Raw genomic sequence first — 19,498 nt, 5'->3', positions numbered from 1 at the left:
TGTGTTTTTAGACAAGTAATGTGCAGCAGCAGCTACATTTTGCAGAGATACAATATAAGATATGTTGTTAAATTATGTATTTAACAAATATAATTCAGAAGAGTTCACAGTTCAGCCTGGGGACAGGTGTGTGTGTGTGTGTGTGTGTGTGTTTGTTTCAGAGACAAAGCTGGCCAGGTGAACAGCAGGTGAACCAGAGTCTGAAGTTCTCTCCACACTCCTGCTGTCGGTGTGTGTGTGTGTTTGACCGTTTGACACATGGCAGCAGTTACTCATTAACCATTAATGAGGAGACTCTGTATCAATTAACAGTGTGGTGAAACTCTAAACCCAGAGACAGAGAGAAAGTAAAAGAAAACAGAAACAATGTTAAGAGGGAGAGAAAAGAAAAGGAGGGAAAGGAACAAGAAGAGAGGGAAGAACTGAAACGTGGAGGGAGAAAAAAGAGGGAATTAACGTTGCAGGAGAAAAAAGATCAAGTTAACGTTTGGGAAGTGGGTTAAGACCTCCTCGGTTGACCTGAACCGACTCAGTGTGCTGAGCGTAAAGACTGAGAAGTCCAGATAAGACATGACAGGAGGGAACAACGAGAGGAAGATACAGGTCATTAAAGTTGTAGAAAAAAATGAATGAAACTAAATTTAATGGAAACTATTTAATGGAAACAATTAACAACTGCAGTCATCCACTCCACAGGATCGTGAGGTCACCATGATCTTGACCTTTGACCTTTGGCATTCAAAATGTAACCAGCTCATCCTTAAGTCCAAGTGAATGTTGGTGCAAAATTTGAAGAAATTCCCTCATGGTGTTACTGAGATATTCCGCTCACAAGAAAACCTGCAAACATAGGGACTATTTCCAGCGGCGGATGAATTCACACTTGGTGCTACAGTGAGTATTTGGGACAGTGTGTGTGTGTGGGATTGAGTCTAAATAAACTACAGTGTGTTGTGTTTGTGGTGATGACGGACACGTCAGTCGGCTCATTGATGTGGTTTCAACAGTTTTTTGGAAACAGTGGAGCTGTGGTGATGTAATCAGCCTCCATACTGTGTGTTATTATCTGATAATTGCACAGTTCACTGAGGATTATCGTGGATATTCTGCAGAGAACCAGCTGCAGGGCTTAACTGCTTTTTACAGTTCACTGAGTGTTAGCAGAGACACACACACAACACACACCCTTGATCAGCCATCATGCTCACGCTGATGTTGCTCTAAGCTAGTGTTTGTGCTGATAACAAGCAGCCCATTTCTGATACATTCACTCCTCTAGATTAGAGCAGATTTACAGAGCCTGGGAAGGGACATGGACGGGAAAAAATCTGAAGGTTAAAAAGAAAAGATGTACTTTTGTGAGAGCTCGAGATCTCACCAAACTTTTTGTGAGAAAGTTTCTCGAGATCTCGCAAAAGTTTCACAGAATTTTACAACAGTACTTTTTTTCCAACCTTCTAATTTTTTTTACTCCATGTCCCCTCCCGGGCTCCGTACAGGTTAGCTGTTAGTACTTACAGCTAACATGTACAGTTAGCTTAGCACAAACACCAAAAGCAGGGGTAAACAGCTAGCCCAGTTCTGAGAATGACAAAAATCCACCTACCTGCTCCTCTAAAACTCCCTAACATGCTATATCTTATTTAATCTACACAAAAAGGCTTAAAAGCAACACAACCAAGAAGCAGCCCAGAGCAGAACGCACTTTAAAATGCTGGAATTTTTGTCCCTATAACGACTAAAGGTATCAGAACCAGGATTATTATTTATGAAGTAGGCCCTGGTCTAACTTCATAAATAACAGAACAACAATTTTATGGTCCTCATTTGGCATCACATCTGCCAGATGCCACCAGATGTTGTGTTTGTTCTTATAATGTGAAGTTATATTTGCTGAGTGCAGAGCAGATGATATAAAGAATTTCCAGGTGACCCTGTGACCTTGTTCAGTATTTTCTCACTGTTTGTTTAACTGTACGATGTGTTTAGAAAAAGATGAGCCAAACACAGAGAGAAAGAAATATGAAACAAATACAGAAACATTAATGTTATTTTCTAATTTATTTATGAAAAAATATATTTCTTGATTCTGACTGAGACATTAGGCACATTAACATAGACATATATACAATTCTCTTTCATAAATACAAAATTATTTACAAAGGGCAAAATTAAATAGGAAAACTATCTTCTGGAGGATATGTACACATTGCATTGTTTTCTTAAATTAACGAAGATAGTACAAAGACACGACTACACAGGAAAAACACATATTTTTGGTATCAAATGGATTAATTAGGAATTTAAAAAACTCTCTTTGGAGTCCTCTGTGTAAGTTTTTTTTTCTTTAAATAGAAACACCTGCAGGTGTGACTGTGTTCAGACTCTTCAGATTGAGTCATGGGAATGCTGCAGAACAGCTGGCGTTCTTATGTTTTCCTGTTTACTTGCTGTGTCAGCAGTGGTCGATAAAGGCAGCAAAAAGAGAAAAGGCAGCACGTTTTTTTTGCTTTTTGATTAATAGAAAAATAAATTTCTAAAACCTACAACAGTGGGTGGAAAAAGCACAGGTACAGTCACAGAAAGATAAACGTAAAAAGTGATTTGTAAGATGAATTCCAGCTCGGCTGGACTCTGTCAGGTTCGACTTTCAGCTGTTAAACTTGATTATCTATCATGAGGTGAAAATGGAGGAAACAGCTGATTGCTGATAGAGGTAAAAACTCTCCCTGATTCACCTGAAACCTCATTTAGACTGATAATGGGATATGATGGATTTTAAAACATGTTACCAGTAGAAAAAGCTGGTTCCAGTGGATTTTAATGGGTTTCCTGGGTTTGTGGGTTTGAAGATACAAACTCTTTTTAAGTCATGGTCCCGTGGTTTTTTTTTTTTCATACAAAGAGGCACTTCAGAGTTTGTAGCTTGGTCGGTGATTGTAAGGCTCATTCTTCTTCTAACAGGCCACAATGTGATGCTTCGCTTCCAAAGCAAACAAGAAATAAAATAAAACGGACGGAATGATGATAGAAAGTCTTTCAGACAGGAAGTGATTGGAGGGAAAGTTCAGTTTTTTTTGACCTAAAACAAAACGTTCTGTCTTCCGTTCCTGTAAGCAGGTCCTTGATTGACATCTCATTGTGAAATTGTACAGGAAATGGTTGCCACGATGATTGGGAAGCATAGCTAAGGCACCGGTCTTTCCGATTGGTGGACAATTCCAACTCTTCACATCTCTCGTTCACGTTTGATCCAAAGGAAATTCAGATATACAGACAGAAAAATTATATTAAGATTTTATGTATAAAAAAAGATAAATAGTGCAAATGATGCCGGACATTCAGTCTTTCCTCTTTTCTCTCCTATTCCGCTGCTCGCTCTCTCTTTCTTTCTTTCTTTCTTTTCCAAAACATTGTCATCCGAACACTGTCAGTATCAAAGCAGAAAAGGATAAAAAAACAAGTCCTTTCTTTTTGTTTCTTTCCACTGAGCAGCAGTAATAAATATTAAATAAAATAATGTGTAGAATAGACCCTGTCCTGGTCAGTAAATGCTTCAGGCCTTCAGCATAAAAGCTCCTCTGCTGGTGGTCTGAAAACTGGAGGTTATACCTGAGGATGAAACAGAGAAACAGCGGTTAGTCATCGGCGTATGTGATCACGTCTTTTAAAAGCACCACATCATTCAAAAAACAGATCATGAATTTGGAATAAAAGTAATTTAAATGTGCTACAGCATCATATTCATCACATTTCAAAGGGAAAAACTTATTTTATTATTATTATTATTATTATTTAAATGCATCAAGTACTTGGCATATGTCGTTTTGATTTGTTAAATTTTGAGTTCCTAAAAACTAAAAAAAGTTTTAACCTGACATGGAGCCAAAAACATTGACAATAATGTCAACCTTAGCCGTTAACAAATGAAATTACACCCTACCACAGATACTATGTGAGTTTTAACAATCTAAATGATCTATTTGATGAATAGTTGCAAATGTGAATTTTATTTTGAAAGATGTGAAGTTTTGCATATTGCAACCAACATTCCTTGTTCCTCTAACTTTTTTCTACAATACAAATTATGTAGCCACTTTTTGATTGGTGATGTGATAAGCCATCAGTTTGCACAAATTGCTAAAAAGCATTATCTCGTTTCATTAAAGCCACTTTTACGGTCCCAGATTTTGACTATGACAAATACTCACTCTGTAGAAATCATTTAAACATTTAAACTGCTGCTTAAAATTATAGTGTTATTTACATTAATTCAGGATGACTGATTCTTGAAATTGGGAAATTGTATGTTTTACTCCAAACACACAGCCTCATAATGCAGGTAAATAAATTAATTATCAGATCTAGATGTAATGATTGTCTTCTTTATTTGTATTTTTAGTAAATTAATTAATACCTCTTATCAATTACTCAATGTTCAGTGTAATTACCAAATAAAACGGTGAGTATTTAGCTATTAGTTCACATTTCACTAAGACTAATTCTTCATTCAGTTGTATTTTCTGATAAAAACATTGATCTGTCTCAGAAAAAATTCCAATTCAATATTATCTTTAACATATGACGTTCAGAGTTTTTCTCTTATCTCTCAGTTTAATTTTCTATTTGTGAACATGTTTTGACTCAATTATTTTCTCTCATGTTTTGCCGTCACCACTTCCATCCACAAAATAATAAAAACACTTTCTGATGCAGTCAATATAAAACCACATAAATACACCTGTGTGAGTGTGTGGTTGTGTCGGTAGGTGTGTCCTTACCTCAGTAGCAAACACACACTGCTCCATCTGCTCTGGAATGATGAACACTGGGTGATACAGACTGTCCTTCGCAAAACTGAGCGGGGGCACGATGATGGACGAGTCGCACTTCTTACTGTTAGGGAGTGAGAGAGAGAAAGAGAGGGAGGTTGGTACGGCGACAACGACAAAGATCTTGACAGAAATACTTTGTGAAGGTGTGTGAACGATGGACTGATCAGATAACAGACAAACAGGCTGCGACATGCCTTCACTGAACACACGAGTGTGCAGAGAAGGAAGTAAGTACACAAACACACACATAAACACAGAAAGCCATCAAACCATCATCAGGTTCTTACAGGTCAAACTTGTTCTTGCCCAGGTGCTGCTCCTCTTTTGCCAGGTTACAGTCCGCCATTTTGTTTTTAAACATAGCCATGTTGTCACTGCCCTTCTCTGCCAGCGCTGCGTCCTTATTGGACACTTTGAGTTGTCCTCCAGGGATGAGGAAGGCCTCCTTCTCTCTCAGGCTGCCGAGGGGCGCTCCTGGTAAGCCCCCGTTATTGGGTCCACCTCCACCAATCACTGCATTGCGGTTGTTCACGGCCTCCAGGTCATTCTTCACCGACGTGGAAATGGCCAGCTGCCTGCCCCGGCGGAGCTGACGCAGGACGTGGATGGCGGCGAACACCAGCAGGGTCAGCGTCACCAGACCGAGGGCAACGGCGGCGATAAGCGCAGGTGGGGAATCACCATTCCTGGGTGGTTTTGTGGTCGCTTCAGGGGTCCTCACGTAGTACTCACACCGGGCGCCCATGTAGTTTGGCTGACACTGACACACCGGCCCAGAGAAGTGGGTGTAACAGGTGCCGCCGTTGTTGCAGGTGAACTGGTCGCAGGAACTGCTGCGCACCGAGCAGTCCTTACTCATGAAGCCCAGCGTGCACCTGCAGGTGAAGTCGTTGATGCCATCGATGCAGGTGCCGGCGTTGCGGCAGGGGTTGCTGGCGCAGTCGTCGATGTTGGTCTCACAGCGAGATCCGGTGAAGCCGGGCTGACAGCGGCACATGAAGCGATCACCGAGGTCCAAACACTTAGCACCTGCACAGAGACAGACACAGAAAGGGTTTCGTTATTAACACACAACTGAAAGATGGAGTTCGGAGGGAGGACAGATGTTATGATTGTTGAGCAAAACACCTCATTAAGTAACAGAAAAATATAGGTTTTATGTTTTATGCTATAATTCTAAATCTATCTGGTTCCAGAGAGTCAATACGATTGGTTTTCTCTATTTTGTGCAGAACTGCAATCCAACATTCACCAGGAAATACAAGAGACAACACAACACCTATGTTGAGTTAAAACATACATATTTTGTTTGAAAATGTTAATGGAGTATGAAACAAACAGAGAGGGAAAGAAATTCAAAAATTCAAATTCTGTTGCGTTTTGAAAGCATCAATAGGTTAAGCTTATGGAGGGATACTGAGATGGTGGACACTTTCTTTCAGTGGGGCTAATGACTGAAATGTTAAAGGGAGTATCAGATGCATATCTGCAAAATTTCATCGTGTGTTTACTGGTACTATTTCCTGGTAACAGTGTATAAAGTGCAAAAAACAAAGGACCCAGTATGGAGCCTTGGGGGGGACAGACTTAATACTCTACCAAAGCATCCTACATGTTAAAAAGTCCTGTTTATTTTGTAATTTGTAATTTTGTAATTCTTGAAGTTACATTGCAAAGATTTGCCTGAGAATAACTTTTGGACAGGTTCCAGAGCAGAGGTGAAACAAGAAATAATTCACAAACATCAACACATTTTAATCCTCCAGAGCCAAAAGGAGACAGAGTTCACAGAAGTCTCTCTCTGGACAGAGAGGAGGCTGGAGGGTAAATGGGGGAAAAACGAGTTCTTTACAAAATGTCCTCACAACAGATGCTTCTCATCATCAGAGACGTGTGTGTGAGTAGAAACATCCAGAAAAGTTATTTTAAACCACCAGGAAGTCCTATGACCTGCCTGAACAGCGGTGTTTACTGTAAAAGAATAACTGCAGAAAACACAGAGGAAATCTGTTGATGAGAAAAAGATGCAGAACAAAAAACTAAACTGATCAAGGTTGCTGTTTAGAGAAAGACGAGGAGGACTCATCCTGCAGCGATGAACTGGAAATGTTTGAACTGGATCTGTGAGGTTGTTTACAGGCCACAAACACTGTAAAAACAGAGGTTTTACAACAGCTCCATATTTGGTTGTTCTGTACAGCTGTACAGTTTTTTTCCTCCTCTCGGGCTCACTGAGAAGCAGGAATGATGGTAGATTAGAGATAAGCAGGCGGCGGTCTCTACACGCTAATGAGGACCTGAGGGAGGACTGGGAGCTGAGCTGGGATCCTCAGAGACGCCTCCACTCAGAAGCCTGAATGTTAACTGAAATATACAGTGATATGGTTTTATTTTGCAATGCCCGTTCTGCCACTGGAGCCATCAGATCCTGATTATCTATCTGAGCCGACTGGACGTCTATGTGATGGAAGAACAACTGAGGTGACTTAACCAACCCTGAGAATCCATCTGCTTCCTTCATTCATCCTCTGTTAGTTACAAAGATTTCCAACTCAGCAGCATCAAAAAGTTGCTAAAACACCCTCATTCTTAATCGTTTTTAATCCAGTCTACTACACTCTACAGTTTACTGTTGGACATTTTCCAGACCATTTTCTCCTCTTTCCAGGCAGCTTTTGTGAAAAACTCTACTTGCAGAGACTTGAAACTTATTGCTGCTGAAGCCATCACAGTGAAACATCTCTGTTTGTTTTAATGGAAACTACTTTTATCACTCTCACTGATCTGAAAATGTGACCTGTGCTCTGCAGGAAAGGTTGCTGTTAAAGCAGCAGAAGACTTCTCTGCGTTAATATAAACACAACAGATCGACCGTCAGGAATGACTCTGACAGGAATAAACCAGTGTTGACTGAGGTGGATTACCTCTCTGCAACAAGATTCAAGTCTTTACAAGCTGATTTAAGAAAGCACCGGCTGCCTGGAAGCAGGGCAATCAATCTGAAAACTGATGGTACGTTTGGCAAATGTTCAGCAGTGATGCAAACAGAATGCAATTTGTAGTAAATGAGTTACACATGCAGAAACACTGGTTCAAGGCCCCTCTAGCAACACAAACACATGGGATACATGCAGTTTGTGAAGTGCAAATTATCTTGTAAACTTTGTTGTGAGGCTCTTTTTGCACCAACAGGGACCAGCTCTGCATTTCCAGAGCGAAATGAGCCGTACACCCGGCCGGCGCTGACTGCTCTATCAGGCTGAGGACGGCTGCCAGAGCCGCATTCCTGCCCGAGACAACCAGGTAACGACAGCGAGGCTGAGCGCTCCGGGTGTCTCTGCTGAAAACACGCCTGTTTACAGCGGCAACAATGAGGGTGAAGATGTTTCTGTTATCAGCCGGGAGGTGATAAGACATGCTCAGAGGCTCCTACGTGACAATCCAAGAGTTTATCTGCCCTCTCACTCACAAACACACACAGCACACACACAGTTGTCTGATAGGAGACCATCTCTGTGTACATTTACTGCTGGAAATTGAAACTTTACATCACAGACCAAAATAAGTTTCAACGGCTGACCTGAAACCTGGCGGTAATGTTCCTTTCATAAGGTGACAGCTGAAAATAACAAACGACAACCTAATGATTCCACAGAAACACTCTGCATGTTCACACTTCATGCACGACCAATAAAATACACGTCCTGTCACGTCTGAAGTTTAAAGTGCTCAGAAGGTTTCATGTGCAAACAAGGCAAATGCAGGACAAAGCTACGACCCCTGACCAACTTCTAACAGAACCTGGACTCAGTGCTCTTACACTACATGCATGCACTCTGTAAGCATTTGAGTTCAGAATTCTTGAGCTTCCTTTCTGTTGTTTCTATGTAAAACCTGCAGTGAAAATCTTCTAAAAATGTCTTTGGCAAAGTGTGTGTTTTACATAAACTGTTCCTGGAAGCTTCACTGTTTTAGAGATAACATCAGTAGATAAAAATGTTTTTAGTCTGATTATTCACACTGACATAAAGGTTTAATGTCCTCCTCCAGTCTGTGGACTTTATCTAACCCAGATCACCTCCATCAGTCCTGGTTATTACTAAGATAATCAGTATTAATAAATGGCATAATGTTCCGACTGGATTTAACAGCAGCAGCTGTAACACCAAACTACAGTAGGAAAATTAGACTGATCTTAACTACTAAAAATATCAGAACTGAATTTGAAGAGAAGCCTCAAGAAGTCAATTAGCAATTTGTTGGCCAATTTACAAGTATTTCTTCAAACTGTTAATCATTTCAGAGCTTCTCATTACAACTGAGACGGCTGCTTGTTCAGCTGTTGAATGTCCTGAGCACCAATGTTGAAGCGTAAAGGAGTTTTACACTCAGACAATCTTACATTTATCTTACATCCTGTCCTATTAATTGTGACCTTCCACATTTTATTTTAAATTGTGTCACCAGGAGATAAATGTCAATAAACGTCTATATTTATGCAGATGATACATGACTGTACGTCTTCCCTGATGACACCAGCATATTCAGGATAATATACAGCACTTACTGCAAACTGAAAACCTGCAACCCTGCAACATATCTGAATTCCTGTTTTAACATTTAAAAGGTCATAAACGTCTTGTTTAATCCACCAGCAAACAGATTAGATGCCTGTGATGAAGCAGTCAAGATTTCGATCCAATAATCATCTGGTTGCTTCATCATACCTGATTGCTCTTGTAAATATTTTGACACTGGCTGAGTCAGGGTGAACTGTGGTGTTTAAATAAATGGTAAACTCAGTGGATTATTCAACCTGCAGGATATACAGGCGTTCAGCCAAAATCTGGGTGCACAGAGCTGCAAAAGTACAACAAAGGCGGCACACTAATGCATCAAACACAGTTTGGTGTGATGACAGCTCACAATGTCCCTGAACATCTGAGTATATCTGAACAATCTGCAACAGGTGGATCCAGTCAGCGAGAGTTAAGATCTACAAACAGATTAACTACCTGAGAAATGTGCAGGTCTCCAACACCTCGTTGTGCAAACTGAAATTCCTTCAAATGGCTGAACTGACAACACTAACAACAAGGTTGTCATTCTACTGCAACCAAACTCAGAGTGGATTAATGATTAGATAACCGACGGTTGTCGCCTGAAGCTGCCGTTTGTCCTGGCAGAGCAGTAGCAGAACACTTGACCTGCTTGGCAAGGTGTTGTATTTTAGCTTCTGATGATACAAGGCTCTCTCTCTTTAATAGTTCAGACAACTTTCGTATTTGTTCGGGTTCTACAACATGTTTCCATCTGAATGAGACCAGATTTAAAATATCCTGCAGCTCCAGCAAAACAGAGATCGGCTCAGACTGCAGAATGACCTCACCTTTATCTCAGTCTGTTACACTTCCATGGTCTATTTATATCAGAGACAAAAATGTCAGCGATGGCGGGAAACTCCTACCCCACAACATCAATCAAACATAAAATCTTGTTCCTGGCCAAAACATCTTGTGCATGTAAGCTTAACATCTGCCTAGAAAGCAAACAACCAACATTCTCAAGATCCATCAACATCTGGAGCTGCTCCACTGGGAATGAAGGAGAAAGTGATTACATGAAGTGAACGCCAGCTGCCTGCAAGTCTCAACTCCTGCAAAGTCACCAAATATCTCAGAGTTGTATCAGACGTCTTCATTGAACCTCATGACTTCAATCAGAGACTTGGCTGCTGTACAGGTACATTTTGTACTGTACATTTTGGCCTCACTGACAAACATTTCTCAACTGTCCTTTCAGAATAAAGGACGACAATAACTCTACATCAGGCAGCTGCTACTGGATTTCTGCTGCAGCTGATTCATGATGCCACTTTTGTGATGATTTTTAAAACATCACCGTCAACTCTGAACCTCTGCAAACATTGTGTTTCAGCTGACTCTTCCATCTCTACTCAGGCTTCCTGAAGTGCTCATTTCATGGACTTTAACAATGTTGATTCATCCTAAGGCTGCAGCGAATGCCCTCACCAGACAATAACAAAAATCTGGACTGCAAACCTGAAGCTTTCTTTGTAAAGTCACTGCAGAGTGACATAAAAAGTAACTGAGGCGAGCTACAGGCAGTTCGTACCATTAGCACAGGGGTTGCTGCTGCACCTGTCGATCCTCTTCTCGCAGTTGGAGCCGGTGTAACCGGATGGGCAGCGGCAGCTGTATCCGCCGGCCACGTTCTCCACACATGTTCCTCCGTTAAAACACGGCCCGTCGGCGCACGTCATGGCGCTGATCTCACAGTTCTTCCCGTAGAAGCCTTGAGGGCACGCACATGAATAATCATTCACCAAATCCTGAGGGAAAGACACAAGGAGGAAACAAGGTAAATGATTCATGAAAACTTTAGTGAGGACGAGTGACGGCTCCATCAGATCCGATGCGTCGACTTACCTTGCAGCTGCCGCCGTTCCTGCAGGGGTTGCTGTCGCACTCGTTGGTCTCGATCTCACAGTTCTTGCCGGTGAACCCGGGCCGGCAGGTGCAGGTGTAGCTGCCCTGGCCGGTGTTGGTGCACGAGGCGTCGTTCTGGCATGGCTTGTGGTTGGTGCAGTAGTTCAGGTCTGGAGTGATGAAAGAAGAGAGTGACAGTGAAGGTCAGGTTAATGAGCCAACATCAGCAACAGGAAACAATAAATGGAACCACCTGTTTTTCATGGTGTCATTAAGATTTTACTTCCTTGTATCGTAAGAACAGACTCTGACACATTTACAGGGATAAAAAAGTGCAACCTTTTAAATCTAAGGCTCTTGTTTGATTAAAGGCAGTAGACAAGATGTTTGTCATCACAAATCATCCACAACAACACGTCCAAAGACAAGTTATCAAACAGTAGATCGTACTGATGTCAGTGGATGGTGTCAACCTTGACATCTGATCCTCTCTTTCCCCCTGAACTTTTTCAGCAGTACTTCTTGCGAGGAGATGAGAAACTTTGTTCTGGTGTCAAATTTCGAAACTCTTTTAATACTGTATACAGTAAGAAATCAGTTCAGTTTGGTGGAGGTTTTTGTTTAACAAATCAAACAATTTATCTAAAGGTTTAGGTTTACTTTGCCTAATAGTGAGTGAACAGAGAATCAAATGAAAATTTAGTGGGAGATTTCTTCAGATTTAAACTGAACTGAACGTGATGTGATGACCCCCGAATTTAGATTCAAAACCCCTGATGCTGATATATAAAACCTTTTTACCTACAAGCTGCAATGTGTTTTAAAACCTTTGTCTGCCCTTTTGACTACGACGATGTCTGCAAGTCTTTGCTCTGATCAAACCAGACTTTACTTCTGATTGGACAAACCACCCAAAACTATCCATCCACTACTATAACTTAAAGCACTCTGGCAGATTCACACTGACCCAAACCTTGTCGTATAATGTATGTAAATTTAATTAATAAAGCACCTTGTTAGACAAATGTTTGAATTCTCTGTACAATAATAAACAAACAGTGGTTTTAATGTCTAAGAACAGACTCTTCCAGCTCAGAAACCTGGGAGATTACACTATTGAAAGACAGAGCAGGACATGGATGGACATGGATTAGTTGTAAATTTGTTAACAGGATTTTGGACCTAATGCGAAACATCTCAGAGTTACAGCCCAGCTGAAGATGAAACACACACAAATGGTTGTTTCCACATCTCACAGAGGCTCCAGGGCTGATTTAACTGAGGCTGCTACAGGACTGATTCAATATTTAGACACAGATTTGACCTGTTTTATCATGGCAAAGACTTACATATAAACCGGTATATCGTCTGCATAAAAACAGAACAAGAAGCTCATTAACCGGGTGAAGAGTGTACAAGGACAATGGAAGAGGACAAAAGGCAGAGCTCTGTGCAGATGTGTTCAGGGCCACATGAAGTCAGCAAAGAGTCACGCCCACACAGATCTGAGGCCCACTGAAGGGAGGATAAAATATAAAAAACTGACTGAAACATTGTTATTGTCCGAGCTGTTCTGCTGTTATTCAGTAGATTCCCTCACCTCAGATTTTATGGCTACTGGAAAGTTGTATGTTGGACGGTTCTCAGCTATTTTAAAGAGGTGTTTACAACTTGTGGGATTTCTTCACCGGAAAGCTTCACCTGTTTCTGTTTACATTATAATGGATGGATATAAATCTTAGGTTAAAGGTTACACGCCTGCTGAACAGCTGTGATGTTGGTATTGGGTTTGTTTTTTTATATTTGCTCATTTGTAAATAATAAATAAATTCAGTAAAAACAGTTATAGAATCTAGATATCTGTATTTTATGTTTACATCAAAAAGTCAAAACCTTTCGCCTGTTTATCTTGCAGCTACTGTCCTGTCATTTCTCTGTAAAATATAACTGTTATTTAATTAATTTGATCAGTAAAAGGATGTGGTTATAGCGTAGGAATAAAAACAAGTTATGAACTTGTTCAGACAGAAACATCGCAATGTCAACTTTTTGCCCTGTTGTTGGTCATTTAATAAAATTTCCTATCACTGCATTATCGTTACTATTACAAAATAAAAAGCTTTTCCGTTCAATAAGGATATTTTAATTTGCCTTCAAAGCAAATACTTTTAGTTTAACCTCATTTCACCGCAGCTTGAAAATCAACTTACAGCGATTAGAAACTTGCGATAGTCGATCCATCAAAGCAGAAATCGTGTCTTCTGAGATTTCTGTTAAATGACGAATTATCGTGGTAGAAAGCGACAGACTCGAAGTCTAGACGGGTTCGGGACGTTTACGAAGCTCCTGCTGACAGTTGGCTGCTTGAATAGTCATATTCGCGAGCTTTGTTGGCAGGAGGGACAAAGGACAAAAAAACATAGGACAAAGAATAAGGAAATATGTGGTGTTAAAGGTGTCTGAGGAAGTTTTGCTAAGACTTTACATCGCAGTTTATCGACATTATCACGCAATAATAATATGATATCGATCAAGTCAATGTTGTTTCTGAAATAAACTGAAAGTTCTGCAGGTAGAGGTGATAAAATCCAACTGTATGATTGGCCAAAGTCGTAGCTGAAGCTCAAATATGAGAACAGACTATGCATCACCTAGACTCTGATGTGCTGATTGTGTGTTGGTTAATCTGCATTTAAACGGACGTCATTTGTGGGTCAGTACGTCAGCGGAGTTCTTATGTGTGTTTTTTGGGCGACCCGGTGGATAAACCCGACTCTGCGGGGCTGTTCTTCGAGGTTGAACCTACCTTGGTCGCAGTACAGGCCTCCCCATCCCTCCAAGCAGTTGCACTGCCAGGGCTGCTGGCAGGTCCCGTGGAGGCAGCCCGGGTGTCGGGCGCACTCGTCGCAGCGCTCGCCCTGCCAGCCCTGCCGGCACACGCACGCCCCGGGAGACTCGCACGCCCCGTTCTTACTGCACCCTGCTGGACAGATGGCTGATGGGAGGAGGAGGAGAAAGAGAGGGAAAGGGAGAAAGAGGGGAGGAAGAAGAAAGAAGAAGGAAGAAGAAGGAGAGAATATTACTATGAGTGTGTCCCCCCCTCCCTCCCCTCTCAGGGCCTCTCTCTCTCTCCTCCCCTACAAGTGCTTGTTAAGTACTGAACGAAGCAGCTGGCCCACACAACAAAAGCAACACATGCCGTCTCCTTTCACGCAAGGCAGCGCACATTAAGCTCCAGCGCGTGTCCCTGTTAAAGCAGGCGGGCCGGGGGCCGACCGGGGGCCGACTGGGGGCCCATTGTTGAGCTCAAAACAAAAGGAGCAGACCTCAGAGCCAACACACACACACACACACACACACACACACACACACACACACACACTGGAAACGACAGAAGCACTAAGATCTTTTTTTTTTGTCCTCCACAGCCACCAGAGCCGACGACGGCGGCGTTGACAACTGCTTGACTTAACAATTTCAAGGCCGCTGGACAAAAAAACGAAGCGGCCAGGGTCCTATTCTTTACCCCCGCCTCCTCCCTCCCTCCCTCCCAATCTGAAGAAACGTTGGGATGAAAATGGAGGGAGAGGAGAGCAGGAGGAGGAGGGGTCAGGAAACTGTACTGAAACAGTGTTTAGTCCTGTTTTCCAGCTGAAGCTCCTGCTGCCTCTAAAGAGTAAAACTGCAGAAAAACATTAAGTCCCTACAGGACCTTATACTGATGCCTTAAAGGACCGTTCTGGTGTTTTATCCCAACTTCTCTGTGTGGCCAAAAAACTAAACACAGACTCTGGTTCAGTCCTTGAAAGCAGCACACACTCACCAGCAGCGCAGTACTCTCCGCTCCAGCCCTCCATGCAGTGCCGGTTCCCCTCGTCGTCGCAGGTGTAGTGGCCGAAGGTGTCGTTGCGGGGTCGGCAGTAGGCGGAGCAGGCCTCGCCGTGGTAGTGCTCGTCACACACCACGTGGTAGGAGTAGCGCAGCTCGCTCTGGTTGCCAAAGTGCACGTCCTGGGACCACTCCTCGCCGACGGTCAGCCTGCGGCGGGTCGCCAGACGGCTGATGAGGTTGTTCTGGTTCTCTGGAGAAACAAGGGAAGCAGTTTAGAGGAGTTACTCTAAAATAACATCCTGCAGGGATTTTCTCTTCGTCTCTTTAAAGTGACTTTAAAGAAGGAAACTGGTTGGAAAACAAATATTTAACACGACTACGTCTTACTGGAAAATAAAAAGACACATGAGCTGCACTTCTGTGTTAAAGCTTCTTAAATCAAACATAAACTCTCTCTCTGTGTGAGAAACAGATAAGACCACTGTCGCCGTCTGGCGGTGAAGCAGCGACACTGCAGCAGCAGTTTACCTGTAGACTCGAGTCCCGGAGACTCCGCGTTCCAGGCTTCAATGATCAGAGAGAAAGTCCCCTGAAATGAACCAGAGGAGGTCGGTTAAACACCACATCCATGCGCATGCAGTTAATCAGCGAGTGAAGCATGTTCACTTCTATAAACGTCTCTTTCTGGGGGGTTTCTGAAGCGTCCAGAGGGAGACACAAATCCACCAGAAGCGGGAAACGTTTCTAACCCAAGCTGAACTTTAAGAGCAGAACATGAAGTTAAATATATGAGAGTCTGCTCCTTCAGAATGAGGTGAAACACTGAAGGTGTTAAACTCAGAGAGCTCGTGTGATTTGTCCTCACTTACCGGCCACTTGAAAAGAAACGGCACCCTGATGGGCGCGCTCTCGGATATGGAGTTCGAGTCGGCGTCCAGGACCTCGGTGAGCGCGGTGCCGTAGGTGCACGGCGGCTCCGGGTTGATGACGTCCTGCGAGTGTTTGAGGCACACGCGGAAAAAGATCTGGCAGTCCCGGGACTGGTAGCGACAGACGCCGCGGGAGCTGGTGAAGGAGTCGATCTTCAGCTCGAAGACCCCGGAGGAGAGCGCCTGAGGGAGGGGGGACACAGAGCGGGGGGGTCATGTACTGAGAGTGAAAGAGAATATCATCTAGAATAATGTGTGTGTGTGTGTGTGTGTGTGTGTGTGTGTGTGTGTGTGGAGGAAAATGCGCAAAACACACGCAAATAAGCAGAAAGTGTCCGCACTCTGCAAAGCGCCGTTTCTTTTCATCTACTTTGTGCAAACAGCATTTGTGAGTTCTCTCACTGTGCGCTGCAGCATTCACTGTCACACATCCACAAACTGTAAAATCAACATCTGACTCTTAAAGTTCCCGCAGAAATGAAGTAAACACAAGAGGAGAGCTGGAGCGCGCTGCGCGTAAAAGCGCACGTCTCCAAAACCTCCCCAGCAGAAAAGCTGAAACCAGCGCGGAGCTGGAGTGAAAAAGGAAATAATAAAGTGAAGTCCTGTCAGTGCTACTCACCGCCTGCGCTGATACAAACAGCAGGAGACACGACAGTAACAAACGCGCCATGGCGGAGCGTCCAGGGCAGAGGGCGCCGCGGGTCCAAGGCTGGGTAATCAGTGCGTAAAATCCAAACGTCCAAGACAGAGCGTCAGAGGAAGCAGGTAAAAGACGACCAAGACCAAGACGCTCCGAGAATAAAGAACAGGTTTACAGTGAGTGTGTGTGTGTGTCTGTGTGTGTGTGTGTGTGGATGCAGCAAAAAGAAAATAAGAGTAAAACTCCGCTCGGCTCCTAGGACTCTGGACTGTGGCAGCTGCGGTTACACCTCCGCTTTATACCAAGCAGAGCGGGGGGGGTGAGGGGGAGGGGGTGTGAGGTGGGGGGGAGGGGAGGGGGAGGAGGGTGTGCTGTAAAAAATGTCACCAGGAGAACGAGCTGCTTCATTCAAACCGAAACTTTGACTTGTTGTCAAACAGGAGGAGGGACACGAGCCTGAGGAGCAGCACAGTTCCCATCACTGCGCACTGACAGACAGAGCTTCTGCTCTGACTGTTTTTTGGCTTTTCCGGGTTTCCGGGTTCCGCTGGTTTCCTTACCGCACACACTAACGACCTGCACGGACACGAAGCGCGGCGTGTTCCGCTCTGACCTTCAGCCTCTCCGAGCTCTGCAGACACGGACACTTCTTACAGTGTGCTGCGGACACAGTCCTCTGTGGGACCATGCAGGGGTGGGGGGGGGGGGGGTATTATGGGGGGTAATGATGGGGCCCCCGCTTTGATTCGCTTTCACCACCGAGGGGGCAATTACAGCGGGGCAATAGAACAAACTGTCAGGAGACAGCAGCAGCGGCCAAACGCTGCTTTTACCGCCTCCTCACACACTGTACCGAGGGGGGGGGCACACACAGAATACCCCCCCAGATCCAAACAGAACATCACAACAACAACACACACACACACACACAGAGGAGGAACACGGTTTACATCAGCTGATTATCTCATTTCACTGAATTCTAACGCAGGTTCTACTGCACAGTAGAAACACAGTGAAAGATGTAAACAGAAACAGAGAAACTGTGTCACTTTCTTTTCTGCCCGTGTCGCGTGCCGTTCCCGGGGGGGGGGGGCACGCCTACCTTACACTACACACACACACACACACACACACACGGACAATTAACGCTCTTCAAGGAGAGCTCGAGGCAGAGAGGGGGATCTCGATCTGGAGAAGTCTGATAAATTCTACTGTGTTTTAATGTGTGTGCGCGTGCGTGTTTCGGGGGGGGGGGGGGCAGCTGTATGATAATTTCCCCTCAGTCTGAATATGTTTCATAAATATATTCTAACTTTATTTTACTTTGAAAAACACAGGAAGAGAAGAGGCCGATCTGCCGCCATCTTTGTTTAGATTTAGATTTAGAGTTTGTTTCTGTGTTTTTATTGGCTGTAATCAAACTGAACTGTCACGTGACTCGTATCAGGGACAGGGGCACAGGTGAGACAGGTGTGGGGGGAGGGGGGTGGGGCATGCTCACAAACTGTTGCTTTTTTTTTTCTTGGCGCTCGCGACCCACCTCGCCCTCTATTGTTATTGTAATGGGGGCAGCGCGTGCCTCCGCTAGCCCTGACTTTAACCCCCCCCTCCAAACCACACCCACGGCACGAGGCACGCTTCTTCTACCCCGCGCGTGTGTGTGTGTGTGTGTGTGTGTCTCGAGACAAAAGCGTCACACAGATGAATAATGTGATATAAACCCGCACGCGGGACCATAAACACCGATTCAAACAATGAATGAAAGTTGCTGTCGCGCGCTGCAACAACAAACAACAACAAACAACAGGAGGCGGAGGCTCTGAGTGAACTGATACTGAACCGATCACTGTGATCGATCACTGCTTTTCATTCTGTTTAAATGACAGTAGAATAAAGAAGTAACGTCTCTAATGAGAGTAAAAATACTCTAAGTATTCAAAAAGTACAAGTACACGGGGATTACTAGCGTCTGAATAAACTTACAGTACCAGAAGTACCAGTACTCACTGAGCAGCGTTCAGTAACTAAATCTGTCAGATAAAAGTAATGGAGTAAAGTATTTCCCTCAGTAACGCGGTGGAGAAAAAGTATGAAGTTCATAAAGTAAAAGTACACCGGGATGAACTGCATTTAAATTCACTTAAAGTACCAAGAAGTAAAAGTACTCACTGTGCAGATTACACTAAGTAACTAGTGACTAAATCTGCTGGACAAATGTAACTGAGTAAAGTATATTTCTGTCAGTAACGTGGAGAATAAGCATTGAGTAGAAAATGCCAGTACTCGAGTATAAAGTACTCAGGGATCATTATATACTTCGGGTACCTGAAGTAAAAGTAGATAAATGTAATAAAGTATTTCCCTCAGTAACGTGCTGCAGGAGTAATAGAGGCAGTACTTCGTTACTCTCCTCCATTGATCTATAAAGGCGCTCGTGCATCACAGACTCGCGGTGAATAATACCTGCTCAGCACGTGCAGCGTCCGCTCCCTGGAGAGCCGGGGGGACGCGTGCACACAGCGCGAGGAAGCATCGTCACCATCAGACGACAATATGCACATATTCGATCGGCGCCATCTGCTTATCGATTCCCCCCCCCCCCCCCGCAGGTCGTCAGATTCCACAAAAGACAGGCACGCCACGCGCCCCTCTGCTTGGGCAGGTGCGCGTGCCCCCGGAGGAAGATTTTTATCGGAGCTTTTCTGATGCGCACAAAGGAGCCGTCACATCGGTCCGTCACGCGCATGTCAGCGTCAGACCGCGCGCACAGACTCAAAGACGAAGGTGATGCACCGTTTGTCCTCTAACACG

At 43.8% G+C, this 19,498-nt stretch overlaps 1 protein-coding gene across 1 annotated transcript; it reads right to left on the bottom strand.

The window, feature by feature from the left end:
• Positions 1-2,042: 2,042 nt before the first annotated feature.
• On the bottom strand, positions 2,043-16,972 carry dlc (deltaC). The gene is made up of 10 exons (XM_018687151.2): positions 16,667-16,972; positions 15,985-16,227; positions 15,644-15,704; positions 15,108-15,365; positions 14,091-14,279; positions 11,285-11,454; positions 10,971-11,187; positions 5,123-5,864; positions 4,782-4,896; positions 2,043-3,612 (listed from the first exon to the last, which is right to left on the bottom strand). The coding sequence occupies exons 1-10, from the start codon at positions 16,715-16,717 to the stop codon at positions 3,607-3,609; spliced, it is 2,052 nt and encodes a 683-aa protein (XP_018542667.1). The 5' UTR covers positions 16,718-16,972; the 3' UTR covers positions 2,043-3,606.
• Between the last annotated feature and the right edge of the window lie 2,526 nt (positions 16,973-19,498).

The sequence above is a fragment of the Lates calcarifer genome, linkage group LG21, assembly GCF_001640805.2.
Source record: "Lates calcarifer isolate ASB-BC8 linkage group LG21, TLL_Latcal_v3, whole genome shotgun sequence".
In the NCBI taxonomy this organism is placed as follows: Eukaryota; Metazoa; Chordata; class Actinopteri; family Centropomidae; genus Lates; species Lates calcarifer.
Note: the sequence above shows the minus strand (reverse complement) of the source record. Positions and strands in the feature narration are given on the sequence as shown.